General features: G+C 38.8%; 2 protein-coding genes and 1 pseudogene across 3 annotated transcripts; 2 read left to right on the forward strand and 1 right to left on the reverse strand.

Annotated features, from left to right (window-relative positions):
- The first annotated feature begins 348 nt into the window (after positions 1-348).
- Positions 349-6,057, forward strand: tmem150c (transmembrane protein 150C). Its single transcript, XM_085358514.1, has 8 exons — positions 349-439; positions 1,535-1,649; positions 2,795-2,848; positions 2,927-2,962; positions 3,059-3,126; positions 3,364-3,491; positions 3,605-3,782; positions 5,231-6,057. Exons 2-8 carry the CDS (start codon positions 1,576-1,578, stop codon positions 5,416-5,418), a joined length of 726 nt encoding a protein of 241 aa, XP_085214640.1. The 5' UTR covers positions 349-439; positions 1,535-1,575; the 3' UTR covers positions 5,419-6,057.
- A 1,535-nt stretch (positions 6,058-7,592) lies between these two features.
- Positions 7,593-9,519, reverse strand: LOC146629339 (uncharacterized; annotated as a pseudogene). Its single transcript, XR_014906325.1, has 4 exons — positions 9,504-9,519; positions 9,050-9,199; positions 7,929-8,725; positions 7,593-7,645 (listed from the first exon to the last, which is right to left on the reverse strand). The product of XR_014906325.1 is annotated as an uncharacterized LOC146629339 (transcript).
- Positions 9,520-12,053: 2,534 nt separating this feature from the next.
- Positions 12,054-15,755, forward strand: enoph1 (enolase-phosphatase 1). Its single transcript, XM_085358515.1, has 6 exons — positions 12,054-12,364; positions 13,338-13,439; positions 13,747-13,949; positions 14,117-14,249; positions 14,464-14,587; positions 14,898-15,755. Exons 1-6 carry the CDS (start codon positions 12,281-12,283, stop codon positions 15,035-15,037), a joined length of 786 nt encoding a protein of 261 aa, XP_085214641.1. The 5' UTR covers positions 12,054-12,280; the 3' UTR covers positions 15,038-15,755.
- The last annotated feature ends 423 nt before the right edge of the window (positions 15,756-16,178 follow it).

The following is a 16,178-nucleotide window of genomic DNA, read 5'->3' on the forward strand; positions in this document are numbered from 1 at the left end:
AGCTCTCGAGGTTGGTGAGTATTCGGGAGTCCGTGCCAAACAGCATGAAGTTAGTAATTCAATTTAAACTTATCAAAAAAATAAATAAAGTGAGCGCTTGGACCAAAATCAACATGATGAAACAAACTAATAATGGCAGAAAGATGCAGCTGATGTGCACTCCTATCCACCAGAGGGCGGTGGATGTGGTACAACCAGTCTGTGCTTGCCTAGGTAACGCCCTTCTTCGCGGCTCTTGTGGCTCACTGACGACAGCACAGACGCCCACAGACCGGTTGTACCACATACTTTGCACACTGCCCCCATGCGACAGCAGGGCGCTCTGCGGGCACACAGACAGTCCCGGGACTGCCAGCGGACTGTGAACACGATATACCTGCGGGACCTTCAAGTCCGCTCCTCGGTGCGCTGTTTCGGGGATTATCCGCCACAGAGACAGGTATGCTCCACAGTTTGATATGCGCTAACCGATCAGAACAGCCTGCTATCTGCTTGTAATGTTTGTGTGCAGATGTCCTAACTCTATCTGACAGTACTACACAACTCGCTTCCTGATGGTCCTAAAATACGTATACAGTGTTTCTTCTTCTGTCTTCCCACTGAGAGACACGTCGCAAGGAAAAGGGAGATTTAAGAATTTAGAAATAGTTAAAATGACTTCTTCATCGCCTTCCTCGTGAATATAAAAGTATACTTTACATGTCTCAAACAACCCTGGTCACAAGTTGCACATTTGCTACAAGGAAATTAAAATGAGATCCTACGGACTTAAGTTACGGTACTGTGTCTGAAAGTCTGATTCCAAATAACTTGTTATTGTCCTCATAAGATTTTCCAAAAAAAGATGACCTAACCCCCCCCCCCCAACAGTCGTGTGTGGATGGGTCAGGGATTCGTGAAATCTAACTGTGCTCCTTCCAGCGCTCGCTCACATGTCACACACATTTAAGGTTTAGATCTACTATGTAAATTTAAGATTTATTTTGATGTTAAACATTTGTAAATGCTGTGAAAAATATAACATCGCATTTTTTTAAATGTTGTTTGGAGCTAAATTTGCTAATATGTCGCTTTAAAGGGTGCATTTGTAGTGCACAAAAGCTTAACAGCTATATGTATTTATGACAGCATATCATGATTTCCCACGCGTCCTGTTAACGGTTTTCCTTGTCCCTCCTGTGTCACCCCATCATAACATAATAATAAACATACCTCCGGTCGGTAGGTCACATGGGTCCAGCTGTAGATTCTTAATGGAGTTAGCAAAAAAAGTCATTTCAGGAAATCTAATACAAAAGCATTGTGTAGCCAGGCTGGATCTGTAATTTAGCTGCTTCTTCCGCTTTCAGGTAATACAAGCTAAAGTAAGAAAACGCAAAATTAATGCAAGAGGTAACTCAGAAGTAGTTCTTGAAAGTATTTCCTGCTGTATCCCTTCTGGACCCTGCTATTGTCTCCACCTGAACGATTTGTCTATTAATCTCCATCTCCTTTACACTTCAAATATATTAAACAAATACATGTTATCATGCAGACTAACACAGCATCTTCATCTGTGGATTGAGAGAGGGCAAGATGGTGAATTTCAGCCTGTGGGCTCTTCTGCCTCCCATCTACTCTGTTTGTACTGCTGCTGGACTGTTGATGGTGTAAGTTTTGTTCTTTTTAGGAACACATTAACCTCATATATACACTCAGAGAGGTATATGAACAGTTAAAAAGAGCCAAAAAAGCAACAAAGATAACCAGATTAACTGGTTATTATCTGTGTACACTCTGTACTATTCAATTCAATTCAATGAAATTCAATTTTATTTATATAGCGCCAAATCACAACAACAGTCGCCTCAAGGCACTTATACTATACAGATACCCAATAAAAGAAAACCATGAAGACACCAAAAAGGATCACTTGCAACACAAAACAGCACTGACACAAATATCTATGTCTGATAAGCAACTAAAAAAAACACAATATCAACACAGAGACATAACGACTAGAAAGAAATGTGTAAAATGAGCAACAGGAAGTCAAATATTAGGGACGAATAAGATTAACCAAAGAGAGATTAAAAATGATAAGAAAAACATGTGACACACAAATCAGAAACTAACAAGAAGCACTCCGACAGCCCAAACCTGCACCAAGGCAGCTCACTCTCTGAGGAGTATTTACTTTTAACAGAACCGCTTTGTATTTTGGTTTTCTTTGTTCTTTTTAAATGGACTTGAAGAAGTTTGTAGTGCAATAAAAATGCATTTTGGTTTCAACTTGAACGAAAGGCAAATTTTCTATATGTTGACAATAGACACCACACGTATAAGAGTCATAGTTTTGAAGTTATAAGGCTTTTTGTCACTTTCCAACCAATAATTCTCGGTGGATGTAAGTCAAATTTCATTGGATTGTTACCATCACCCCACCCTACACCTACAAAGTTTTATCAGGATTCATTCAAAACGTTTTGAGCGATCATGTTCCCAGACAGAATGACACACGTGTGCACACCCAACCTGCTAGGGAGGGTGGGTTATGTTTACCAGTAGGTTACCAGTGAAAGACTACAAGAAAGGGAACAAAAATGGGAAATGAAGATGAAAACCAGATGATAAGAGACTATGAACGCTGGCGTTACATGAAAGTATGTATGTAGACGAGCAGGTCATGATCGAAATATTTCAAACCAGAGTAGTTAAAAAAACAAACAAACACACACACCTCAGTATTGCTTCCACTTTTGTTACAGAATGTTTTATTCATTATGTTTCTTTCTGTGTTGCTGCCTTTAAACAGGTACTTCATAGCTGTTTACAATAAGAACATAACGCCGCTGGGTTCACAATACAGGTTTGAATTCATATATTTTATATACTGCAGGTATTTCTTTTGATGTATCTGTGGATTCATGCTGTTCATTTGTTTTAGGAGAAGAAATGGCTCCCTTTATCCCCCCTACATGAGGTGTGTGCTGTGCTCTCCGTTTCATATCATATTAACAATAAAAAACGTTTAATTTAAGAATAGCAAATATGATTTTTCTCCTGCTTCCTGTCTCAGTATTGCAGGCAACTTTCCTCCAGCCAGCTGTGTCTTCAGTGAAGTCATGAACATAGCAGCATTTGTAGGTAATGGAAACATTGCTCTAGAGCTTTCATTAAAAGACAGCGATGGAGCTCATAAGAAAAAACGTATATCAAGCTTTGGATACATAGACAGTACATTAGTTTGCTGTTTTCATTGATTCAGAACATCTTTCAGCTCATTTAAAAAAAAGAAAGAAAAATAAATCTTGTTTTTAAACTACTCGCTGTGTGCTGAGAGGTTTGTTTTTAGATCCGTAATGGTTCTTCTCCTGTTTTCAGGGTTTTTTATTGCCGTTTTCAGATACCTGCAGCTGAAGGGCAAAATTGACAAACCTTGGCTGAACATTTCTAGTTTGGTGGTTTTTTCTATTAGCTCCTTTGGAATGACCATTGTAGGGAATTTTCAGGTAGTTACACACAAACATACACATGCTCATACATACACCACGTCATCTGGTGGTTAATTTTCCAACTTAATAACTGAAGTCTGGGTTTACTGACTGACTGGTTTTTGTGTTAGGTATTCACTGAGACAAACATTCACAATGTTGGCGCCGTATTGGTGTTTGGACTTGGAACCTTGTTCTGCTGGCTGCAGTCCTATATCACCCTGAGAGTTAACCTGAAGAATGAGGGGAAGATGGCTGCCATCGCTCGATTCCTGTTGTCTGGATCCATCACTCTTTGCATGATACTTTGTATCCTTTTACTTGGTATAAAGAGAAGAATACACTCATTTGAGTGAGATGCCCATTTTTCACATGAAATGCAAAAGAGCAAAAACGCTCCCTTACTGGCATTCAAGAACGAATTACAACTCCAGGTCCCACAGAGTTTTGCACCTTTTGTGTAAAAGGTAAATGAAAACAGTATGCAATGATTTGCAAATCTCAGAAACCCATATTCTATTTACAGAAGAACACAGAAACATAACAAGTGTTTAAGCTCATTTTGACATTTAATGGCAGCGACAGGTCCCAAAAAAAGGGCAACAAGAGGCTGGAAAAGTAAGAGGTACTAAAAAGAAGCAGCTCCAGGAACTTTTGCAACTAATACAGTGAACTGGCAACAGGTCAGTAACATGACTGGGTATACTGTAAGAGGCAGAGATTCTTGGAAGTAAAAACTGGCAGAGGTTCAGCAGTCTGTGGAAAAAACTGTCTAAAGTTGTGGAGTATTTTCAGAATAATATATCTAAACACAAAGTTGCAAAGACTTTGATCTCATCATCAACATATGTATTATTTAAAGATTTGAAGAAAATAGAGAAATGTCTGTGCATAAGAGGAAAGGCTGAAATTCAGTACTGGATACCCATGCTCTTTATGCCTTTAAGCAGCACTGCATAAAAAACAGCCATGATTCTGCATTGATAATCGCATGCATGGCCTCAGAAACACTTTCAGGAAGTTTGTTATTGTCTGTGGACAAAGCCATGCCATCCATAAATGCAGGTAAAAGCTCTGTCGTGCAAAGAAGAAGCCATAAGTGAGAATGATCCGGAAACCCTGCAGACTTTAAAATGGACTGAGGCCCTGTCCACTGTTCTGTGGTCAGGGGAATCGAAATTTGAGTCTCATGGACACTGCGCTCTCCAGACTAAAGAGAAGTGATATCACCATAATATATAATACATACTTTATCTGATATTTGTTTGATGCCCGGAAACATGTAAGTGTGACACATATGCAAAAAAATAAGAAGGGGGGGCACTCTGTTTATTTGAAATGACAGTTTATTTGGGTTTGTATTGTTAATGCTTCATCTTTAGAATTTCCTGATATAGGCTACATATATTCTAAAATTTAATGTTTTAATTTGATAGATTTTGTATTTTCTCTTGGCTTTGGTCTTTAAACCTTTTATGTTTTTTTATCAAATTGATCTGATTATGATCTGATTATGATTATGATCTATTACTGATCTCTTTATCTGATCTCTTTATCTGATTCTCTACCTAATAAGGAGCTATAAAAATACTTTCAGACCGTCTCTCTGCTCTTAGTTTGGATGGAGTTTATTTTCTACCCAGCTCAGCAGATGAATAGCACATAATTCTGGTAGAGAACTGTAACAATATAATGTGATGTTCATTTTTCATGTGCTCACACCTTCACTCTCTGAACCCTTAACTCCATCGACACAGACTTCTCCCTGATGTCTCAACGCCTTCATATGCATGCAAGTCAATGCCAGTGGGCACTCGTCATGATGTTGCTCATCTTCATCAGCACTTTTGCCATCGAGTTTCGTCACAGCAGCTTCAGTATTCTGTGCACAGACAGACCAGGGTATCCCTTCCATCACTCAGAAACCTCTGAAGGGCCTATGTAGCTGCTCAGTGAGCTGTACACAGGCTAATGTATAAGGTCTGATGTTGCATTTACAAGTACATACTTATTACTCAGTTACAGCTCTCTTTCAGGGGCGGATCTAGAGAAATTTTCTTAGGGTGGCATGAGGGTGAAATCAAATGGGGTGGCAAAATTACACGTTACATTCTGTAATACGCATTATATATGGGTGTAATACATCAAATGCAGTAAGTACACACGTTTCATATAAATATACATATTTTCTTTAAATTAAATGTTTCAGTTATGTAAAAAACATGCAAATTTTGATTTATTGTACTGTATATACTAAATAAGTATGCAGTCCAGTAAGTGTAAAATCCAGAGAGCTACGCAACATGAGGTGGTTCATTTCCACACACAAGTCTAACTTCAGTTTCACACTCTTTTTGTTTATTAGAAATACTGTAATCAAATTGTGAAATGCTTAAATTTACACAAAATGCCAGAAATCTGCAATGTCTCAAACACCAACATCTCAAAAATATTGAAGATAAAAGGTGAGTGGATGGAATGGCCACTACATTAAACAGTTTAAAGGTAATGTTTGAAAAGCACGTCACCTGAGAGTGTAATGAACAAAACAAAACCTTAAACACTGCATTCTTGGTGGATTTTAATTGACTTGGTACTAGCAATCACTGCCAGTATGATTATTTGTGTTATTATGCACTCTGTGTGTTAATGTGTTTTATCATCTTTTATAGGTTTCCTATTCATTTTCAGTTATATGAAATACATAAATAAAAAAATTCAGTGAAGTAATAAAACTGATGTTTCTGACAGTATTCATCTTTGCTGAGGCTCCACATAACTGCACTGTAGCACAGCTGTGTACATACAGATGTCACTGTATCTGTAAGCCTCAATAATGTGGTCAGGGGATTCTCTGAACATTCCAACAACCAATAAACACAAAATATAAAAACTTTGAATTGGCCATCATCTTCCAAGGTGGATGGCACTATTCCCACTATAGCTGGTTAAACCATTAAAATTGTGTAATTGTAGCAGTGTAGCCATGTGAAGAAAATACAGGCAGAACTACGTAGATCCAGTTTTTCTGTGAAAAAAAACACAAAAAACCCCAAAAAAAACCCAAACAAACATTGGGCCTCGTTCAGTATGTGTATGGAAACGTTGTTATCCTGAGCAAAAAACACAAGCGCACACAGAATTACAGAAAACCTGTGCAAATTTTGTTCATGCCACTGTGTTTGTTAGAGACTCTGAATCATCCATATAGTGCCATGCTTCTACTACTCTTTGCAAAGAAGCAAGTTTACCTCAAGGTGAAGTGGAGAAAGTGATGATAGTGTAAGCCTGCATCATTAAAGCAAGAAAACAGGAGGAGATATAACTAAAGAAACTGAAACAGTCTCACAAGTCAGTGATTCATGTATATTTTAATGAATCTGTTGGTGTTCTACACACAGATTTAGAAGAAATTAAGGTCTATAACTCTTAGTAACATTATTATTAATGCCGCTGTTGTAGTTATCATTTGATCATTATTTACATTTCCAAAACACCATGTGCCAAACGATTCTTAGAATTACAATTTAAAAAAGTTCTGAAAATGGCCTTAAGGCTCTTGTGCTTTCCTGGTTTGCACATCTCTGCAACATAGTTTGGAAGTCTGGTGGTGGAACACGGCACCAGCACTTTATCCTCTGAAGAACAGTGTCGACAAGTTTGCCCAACTGTATGATATGTGTGCGGTTTTTTGGACTTTGAGGCCACATTTAACTGCATCTCTTAGGGCTGTTTTGTAGCATGAGGCATCATGTCTGTTGTTACAAACTGGGCATTAGTAGAGTTGCAGTGACAGCTTCAGGTTCACATTGTTGGAATGATTCTGTTGATGGTTTTTGAACAGAACTTCTACGTCCATACATTGGTGTAAAAAAAGTGTTTCAGATCATTGAACAAATTTAAATATTAGACAATGATAACACAACTAAAGACAAAATGCAGTTTCTAAACCAAAGTGTTTATTATTTATGTCAAGGTGCGTGGTGAGAACAGGACCCAAATAACTAACTCGATAACTGAACGATCCAGCGTTGACTCAAGCTCAGTCAAACAGTTTAGTAACCACTTTGCGAAAGTGATCAGCAGCACCTGGAATCTAGATGGAAGACAGGTGTGGCTGGCTTCAGCGTGGGAAAGACCTTCTGGCCTGATGACGCCCATAAACTGGCACACTGGAAAACACACATACAGGAGAAGGCAGGGGAGCCAAAACAAAACAGAAAAACATACACTCAGGCAGATCGACCGGCGGAGACTGCCAGACGATCAGTTTAGGAGAGAAAATCCAAACCCTACATCGTAGAGAGAAATTTGAGCTAGACAGCTAAAGCCCCTATGTAGCACTTATGTTACTGTAAGACACAAGTTACTAGACAATAAAAGTTAAAATTTAAAGATGTTTTCTAACATTTTGGGACATTTTAGAGACAACATTAAACATTACTTATTCCTCACCACTTTCTTGATTCTTGCCGATCCACTTGGCACTGTCTTTATGGATCCTTACTTCATTTTGCACCGATTTACAGTTGGCTCTACAATAGATGTCCCTGGTTCAACATCCAGTCACAGCCCTGCCATATGTCCAACGCAGTTGATGGAATCAATGCCAAAGTCTTAAAACTTAAAGAGTCTTGAGAAAATAAGTTCTCCAGGGAAGGCTTCGGTTTCCTTGGTGGAGTGGGGCTCCTGCTCTCGTCCTCTGTAGCCTCTCTCTTCGCACCCTGTCTAAACGTCTTTAGAAACTGGCAGAACTCCAACATGATAACTCTGCCTCTGAGCTGTAGTCCGTGACTCTCCAGTGGTTTGTCATCTCACTGTCTTCTGTGCGATCAAGAGCAGAGATTACTCTAGTGACGATGAGGCCGTCACCAAGGTGTGGACACAGTTCCTCCGGTCTGTATTCAGTGCATAAATATCCACCTTGTCTGGAAGTACAGGAGTCAGGATCTGAGAATGTAAGTGGCACCCTGCAGGCAGCACCATCATACCAGCTGGTGAGCTTGTAGAAGGAGATGGAGTGGTGTTCTCCCTCTGACTTTTCAGCACAGCAGTAAAAGTTGTCGTCATCTGCTCTGAGTGAAACAATCCCCTGACTGCAATATGAGGAAACTCCTTGGACCCCGTAACCAGGTCATGGTAAAGGGAGAGGATTTGATTGTTTATAGAGTCCAAATGGCTGCTGCTTAAAGGCTGGTTCCTCAAATTTGTGACGACCATCTGACGTAGACTGACTGGACTCACCAGCTCAGCTATGAGAAATAAAAATGTCATCCATGTTAATCATGACATAATCAGATAAATTAAGAATTTAAAATGTCAAGACATGGCTTTAGTTCATCATTTGTTATTTCCACAAACAGGCAATGAGAGGCCCACAGCAGAACTCATTCTTTATAAAACCCTTACAGGCTGTACACTCTGCAATGACCTAATTAAAGTACCCCCTCCTAAAAAAAAATGCTTAAATGTGTTAATTAATGCATAAAAACATGAATTTAGTTCTATTAAGTTATTTAACTGTATTTAGGAGGAGGTAAGACAAGTAAACAGGTGGAAACAAGTTTCTGCCTTACTTGTGAGCAGGTCGGAGGAAGCGTGGGGGGGAAACTGCCAGCGGGTTCGGGGTGAGTGTCCGTTTGGCTGTGATCCAGAGAGTTCAGAGTTCCACAGTGTTCCAAGACCAGAGGTGACAGCAGGGGGGGCAGGCAGGTGGAGCAGGTTATCTGAATGACGGAGTGACCAGCAATGAAAAGGTAGGTGAGGAACTGCACAGATGAGTGAATGGTCTGAGAGGTACTTTGACACAAGAAACGATAAGTTAACGCAACAAGAATGAATAACGACAAGTACACAAATTGAAGGCCCAGCACTAGCTAATGTTAGCAGACATTCTGGTGAAGACTCACTGAGAGCGCTGGTCTTAAATACCGTCAGCTGAATTGCCAACAGGTGTGGAGAATAGTTGGGCTAATATGGCTCCACATGGGGGAGGATACCTAGAGCTGCTGGAGAAGCACTGCAACTCACCCAGACATGACGCCATTTTTATTTTTCCCCCTTCCCTGACTGACATAAAACAAAAACCTCATATGAACAATTTGAAAGCTGCTAAAACATATTCAGACATAGTTTCCAAAGACCATTAGTAGCTCAATGTCTGGATCAAAAACATTCCAGTTCTGTTGATGGTTGCGGACAAAAACCCTTGTTCCAAGTGTTCTCCAGTTCCATTTCAAAGTTACACTTAACAGTCTTTCAGTGCTCCTCTTTTTTCTTGCAATTTCTTGTCTGAACTCAAGTAGCTCAACTGTAGCTCAAGACCAGTGAGTAAATGAGGCCAAACAAAATGGCAACTGGAATTGCAATGTTACCAAGGTCATGGAGCACTTCAACACTTTCAATGATTAGCCCAACATTTTCAAGTTTGTCTGTGGGTTCTGGACCTGGTGCATTCCCTAATGGTTGTTCTCAAAATAAAAAGAAATTAATCTTTAGCCAGAACACAAACCTGCAAAAACATTCTCTTTGCTTCCACAAAGCAAATTTGTGGAAAGCAGAGGCCACTAAACTTATCATGTTCTCCTTTATGAGGGTTTCTGGGTCGTCACTGAGATAAACAATTAGCACCTTCAGTACACAAGCTCTTTTAATTTAAATGGCATCTTACTGCCGCAAAGAAGAGGGCGATGTGTAAGATTATTGTTGTATTATGCAGTAAACAACACTAGTAAAAAAAACAACTACAGGAAGAAACACAAAAAGTAATCACTGAAAAGTCCACAATACCCAAAACTTTTAATAGTTTCTGCAGCTGAAAGTATCACTTTAAACAGTTTAAATCTTAGGTTTAGGGAGATTTTTCCAAATCTACTTACTTTGTAAACAAAATCTTGTGAGAAAAGGTTATTATAAAAAGAATAACAGGAAGAAACACCAAAAGTTATAGCACCCAAAAATAACCCGCACAGAATTCTAGCTGCTGCATGAATTTGGATGTAGGACAGTGGTGATGCAGGCAAACTCTGCTTCCACCTGCAAACATTTAAGAATTACAGTAAAATGTGAAAAAAAGTATTTGGTGGACCACAACAATATGATGTAGGAAAATAATAACAACAATGAAATCCATGAAATGCATTTTTATTTTCTGATTCATTTTAGTTAAAACAATGTGAAATAATCAGAAGTGGGAGTGGTGCGCTTTCTTAACTGCAGATCCAATTTGAAAATTGCAATTTCCAGCTCTGGGTGAATATTCATGAAAAATTTGAACACTTTACAATTTTTTATTTATTTATTTTTTTAATGGAGTAATCAAGACAATATAATGATAACAATATCTCACGCTCAGAAAAGAGAGCTGGCCACCTTCTTTTGAAATCAGCAATGAAAAGCTTGTCTTTAATCACCCTGCCAGGAATCTACTGATCTCTGCAATGTCTGATCAACATGTGATCTACATAGGTAACTTTGGAGTGCATTTCAAGCTTTAAAGGTGCATGGAAAGTTTAAACATGTGCATGGATAAGGGTGTCTGTGGCCAAAGTGGCCGTGGTTTAACCTGCAGTGCTTCAATAACTGAGATCTTGTAGTCTCTTGTGCTGCACACTCTTTACACTTCCACATTCATGTTAGTGAAATTGAAACAAAACAAAAAGACACTACATCATATATTACTTATTACTTAAAATATCCTCACAGAAAGTGTAAAGATACACTCTGACCCTTCATCATGATCTTGAAGATGAATACTTCTAAACATTTAATGGTGATGGAATTTTACTTGCACTATGTAAGTGTCACCAATAAATTGAATTGTTCCTGTCCAGCCTTTAAGTTTGGAGATGCTTTTCAAAAAAGAGATGTGTTGTAATAACATACTAACCAAACTTGTGGCTATAAAATAGAAAATGTACAACAAGTCCTATTTTAGTTTTACAGTACTAACTACATTAAAACATTACAATAATAGCTGATTCATTACATGTCAAACTCAAGACCACCATCACAGTATTTAGTTATAAGACTGGTGAAAGTGTATATGAGTTGAAAAGTTTCATAGAGACTTAAAATCAGCTCATCAGCTCTGTGCAGACTTATTCACCTTTGTTCACTCATGTTTGGTTTATTTAAGATAGCCCTTTTATAGCCCTGTAATTTTTTATCTTGAAAGGGGCTATACAAATAAAATTTTAGTTTACTTACTTGGCTAATTAGATATTTGTGTTAATGATCAGTTAACAGGTGTACCTTATACTACTACCTCTGCATTACAGTGTTGCTCTGGCATAGTTTCAGTATTGCTGTTGTAGGACAAATAAAACACTTTCATATAAAATAGTCCCCTGTTGTCTTCGCACATTTCTTTATACTGACATAAATGTTAACCAATAAATAATACCAAATGCAAAACATGCTTTCATTTAATAAAATGGCACAGACAAGTAAACTGAGTGTTGGAATATCGATTTTAAATAACGTTTTAAACAAATAAACAAATTCTTATTGTTGTTTTACTTGTTGTTCATTATTAAGGTACCGCCGCCTACTGGCGTGGAGTCTGAACTGACGGAGCTGGCCATGTGTGCATATTACTGCCCTGTTTGTTAGCTGTGAAGTGATTGCTAGTTAGTGGCTTACCACCAGATATATTTGTTAGCGCGTGCATAATCTGTAGTCTGCTTGATCTGTTAGTCTTGTAAAAACAGCGAGGACCGGGTCCAGCCTGGTTCTTCCGCCGCGGTGCTGCTAATTAGTAAGCTAACGTCAGCTAACAAGAGCCGTTGCAGACTCACCCAGTAAAAATGGCCACTGTTTCTATTCCTGCCTGCAGTAGTGCCCTGCTGCTCGACATTGAAGGCACCACCACACCGATTACATTTGTGAAGGTAAGCAGCGTGAAATGCAAACGAAGTCTGCACGGTTGTGCGGCTATGCTAACAGCTGCCTGTCACCGGTAGCACACATCTAAACCAACAAAACTTCACAGGGTCTCTCTATCTCCTGAATATAATGCAATTTTATTAATTTGCTTCTACAAATGTCTATATTTGCTTTATATAACCAGAAATACCGTTTGACAACGAACACACCTAACGCTGCGTTCATGTCACACAAGAAGTGTTGTAATTAGCAGTTTCATGTAATGTTTTTACTTTCATGGAAGCCTCTTTGCTTTGTGTCTTAGAATACGGAAGTGCGTTAGAAATAGACATGGACATGTGAAGTCACCATTCACAATGCTCATCAACATTGAGCTACACACTGTTGGGTTTTTCAAGAGCTACATTGAACCACATTTGCGTAGGTTAAAAAAAACTCTTCTCTGGGTAGGCAAATGTCTGTGCAAACAGACACAACAGCTGTACCATAAATGAAGGAAAAGGCTTTTAAAACAGGAATCAATAAACATTGTTCTGTTGGTATTTTCCAACTAGAGAGACTGAATTAGAGCCTAAGCATAAGATCTCTAAGAACAACATGGTGATTTAACAATCCCATTTTCAAGTTCATCGGCTTTCCAACACGGGAAACAATCACATTTCTCTAACGTTTGTTGTATGTTGTTATTTATTTACTCATGTATGCTGCCTGACTGCTCGGATCAGCTGGTTGTTGTTTGTTTGTAAGTCTTTGTAAGGCCCCCTGGTGGACAAACTATGGACATCAACTCTGGTTGAAGGATGTTTCTCCCATCTCTTCTGTAGTTTCTGTTATTAAAATTAAAATTTATTCGCTGCTATAAATACGGATTGGCAGATAGGTGATCTCGATCTGCTGACAAATCACTCAGGCTCTAGTGTGGGTTTTATGTTTTATTTATTTATTTTTGCTGTCACGTGTCCATATTTTCATTTATAGGATATCCTTTTTCCGTACATCAAAGAGCATCTTGAGGATTACCTGTCCACTCACTGGGAAGAAGACGAGTGCAAACAAGATGTTCATCTACTAAAGAAACAGGTAGCTAGCAAACATGTTTTTAAGTGTGATTCCCTACTGGAAGAATGAAATCCAGGCTGTTACTCAGCCTGGCAGGAATGCAGTTTGTTATTTATCAGCAGCTAGTGAACAAAGGAGGGAAAACCTTTATTTGGGTACTGAAGAATTCTTACATATTCAGCTTCTATCCTTTATTTTCTGAATTGCTTGCCTTTTTTTTTTTTTTTTTTTTTTTTAATGAATATTGACATACCTGTTTTAATCCACCAAGTAAACCAGGGAACATCCCTTAGTGCTCTTTTAACAAAAAGGCTGACTGTCACGGCAGATTGAAGAGGACATGAAACAGAACCGGGCGTGTCCTGTGCACACTGTGGACCAGACAGTTCACACAGATGAGGAGAAGGCCATTAGGGAAGTAGTAGAAAATGTTCTGTGGCAGATGGCAGCAGACAGGAAGTCCACAGCGCTCAAACAGTTTCAGGGTCACATGTGGAGGTCAGCTTATGCATCTGGGAGAATCAAAGGCGAGTAAGTACACTGATCATTTTCCTCACTTTTGAAATTCATATACGCTTTTACTCGGGTTTGGGTCATAATTTGGTTTGTTTGTCAGAAGTAGAGATAACCCGCCACCGCCACCCCATAAAAACATAATAATAAGCTGCTTTTTTTCCCCCATCCCTTTTTAAAATCAGGGTCTATCAGGATGTAGTTCCATCTATCAGAACATGGAGAGCACGTGGCCTGAAAGTCTACATCTACTCTTCTGGAAGCGTGGAGGCACAGAAACTTCTATTTGGATACTCTGTTGAAGGAGATCTTCTAGAAGTTTGTTCCCCTTTCCTACTTTAGTGCAAACACAACCTTTGCTTACACATAGTTTCTATTTTTATTTTATTTAATTTTGTTTATTATTTTTTTATAAGAAGGTAACATTTTTGTATTGGAGGAGCTGTTAATGGCTAAAACAAATTGTAAGCTCTTGTTGTTTTTGTTATTGATATTGTCTAATCTGATGGTTTGATTTTTTTTTTCTTTTCAGTTATTTGACGGTCACTTTGACACCAGTATAGGGGCTAAAGTGGACGCAAAGAGCTATGAGAGAATTGCAGAGAGGATTGGCTGTCAGCCTGAGGAAATCACATTCCTGACAGACGTCACCCGGGGTAAGTATGTTAGCAATGATAATATTCTCCGTTTGGTCTGGTGTTTGTCTGCTAGTAAGATAACATAAAGACTACCAGGATGAATAGATCGGTGGGACGAAGGCAGTGATCGGCAAAGTGAGGCTTTGTGAAACACTGAAATGTTCAAAGTAGTCGTTTTGTGTTGAGGTTTTGAATCCGTCTGACACCCGTCTTCAAAGAGACTCCTATTGGCCACTTCTGTTTATTGTCACGTCTTGATAATAATATTCTGTTAAGGGCAAAAAACTGTGTACTTTTTTTTTTAACGTGACTGCATTTGTCATTGCAGAGGCCAAAGCTGCAGAAGAAGCCGGCATTAATGTTGTGGTGGTGGTCAGGCCTGGAAACATGGAGCTGACAGATGAGGAGAGGGGCCATTATAACCTCATTACCTCCTTTAGCCAACTTCAGCTTACAGGACATGCTTAACAAAGTGCGTAGACAGATGACTTCGTGATGACCTCTCCTCTTATTTTGCCCCCACCTTTTTTGCAATTCTAGTGTTTTATTGTTTTGGGGGGGTTTTTCTTCCACATTGATGGGTGACGAGGGACTGGCGATGCTGCTGGGACTGCTGGCAATCAATGGGGCTGATTATGAAATTCCAGTCTTTAAAGGTGGCTCACTATCCAGTTCTTTCAGGATGCTTTTCTCATCAATAGAAACGGATGCACCAAGCATTATAGGAACACAAATGGGACTTCAATGTCATTGGACCATTTGATTGAATGGGAAGCTGTTGCTTTACATTTACAAGCCTGAAGGAAACTGCACATGACATGTGAGACTAGCTTTTTACCTTTTAGATGAACTGTATTTGACTGCCACTCTCCAAATGTATATGCGTGAACTGTATTTCTTAACCATTTTGTAAATGTTCATGTACCATTTTCCTTCCTCTCTACCCAAACAAATGTGTCGCAGACGTATGAAGTCCTGTGCAGTGAGTGAACTGTCTCGTTTTAGAATGTTTGAATGTCTTAATTAATCCCCCTCACAGGTGATGGTGTCTATTTAAATGTGCCATACTTGTTGTTCATTTGTAATGTTGATCTTGGGAAGTGAAAATACTGAAACATTGCCAGACTTTGTGTGAAACATTGTTGGTATTATTCAGGAAATGGACTTCTAATAAATGCCTTGTCTCCCCCAGAAGCCTGACTACTTCTTCTTCAGTCCAAACTGTTTTTAAAAAGTGCTTCCAAATTGAACAGTAAGGATTACAAATGGCTAAACCACAAAAAAGAAAGGAAAACAAAAAACCCTTAAAGGTGCAATTTAAAATTGGTGCTTTGATAAGTAGCTTGTGTCAACATAACACTGGTTTGTCCCAATAGGTAAGTGATTTTAACAAGCAGCAGAAATATGCGTCTTCAGAAAACCTTCAAGTTTTGCTCAAGATTACTTAAAGAATGACAAAAGTCTGGCTCCTTGGAAGAAAAATATAAATAAATGAGGGGTGAGACTTTTGCACAGTACTGCAGTCATGACATTAATTAATTAATCAATTTTAGGACTGTTAGATTCTGCATCTTATGATATTCTTTAACATGCTGATGGGTGGGTTGGT

This window comes from Diplotaxodon limnothrissa, linkage group LG7 (genome assembly GCF_057381915.1).
Source record: "Diplotaxodon limnothrissa isolate DT_005_m linkage group LG7, D_limnothrissa_male_GT1.1, whole genome shotgun sequence".
In the NCBI taxonomy this organism is placed as follows: domain Eukaryota; kingdom Metazoa; phylum Chordata; class Actinopteri; order Cichliformes; family Cichlidae; genus Diplotaxodon; species Diplotaxodon limnothrissa.

Coding starts and splice junctions, on each gene's coding strand:
- enoph1 (XM_085358515.1), top strand. CDS start 12,281: ATGGCCACTGTTTCTATTCCTGCCTGCAGTAGTGCCCTGCTGCTCGAC. Junction 13,950..14,116: donor TCTGGGAGAATCAAAGGCGA/GTAAGTACACTG, acceptor TTTTAAAATCAG/GGTCTATCAGGATGTAGTTC. Junction 14,250..14,463: donor TTGAAGGAGATCTTCTAGAA/GTTTGTTCCCCT, acceptor TTTTCTTTTCAG/TTATTTGACGGTCACTTTGA.
- tmem150c (XM_085358514.1), top strand. CDS start 1,576: ATGGTGAATTTCAGCCTGTGGGCTCTTCTGCCTCCCATCTACTCTGTT. Junction 2,963..3,058: donor CTTTATCCCCCCTACATGAG/GTGTGTGCTGTG, acceptor TTCCTGTCTCAG/TATTGCAGGCAACTTTCCTC. Junction 3,783..5,230: donor CACTCTTTGCATGATACTTT/GTATCCTTTTAC, acceptor CCATCGACACAG/ACTTCTCCCTGATGTCTCAA.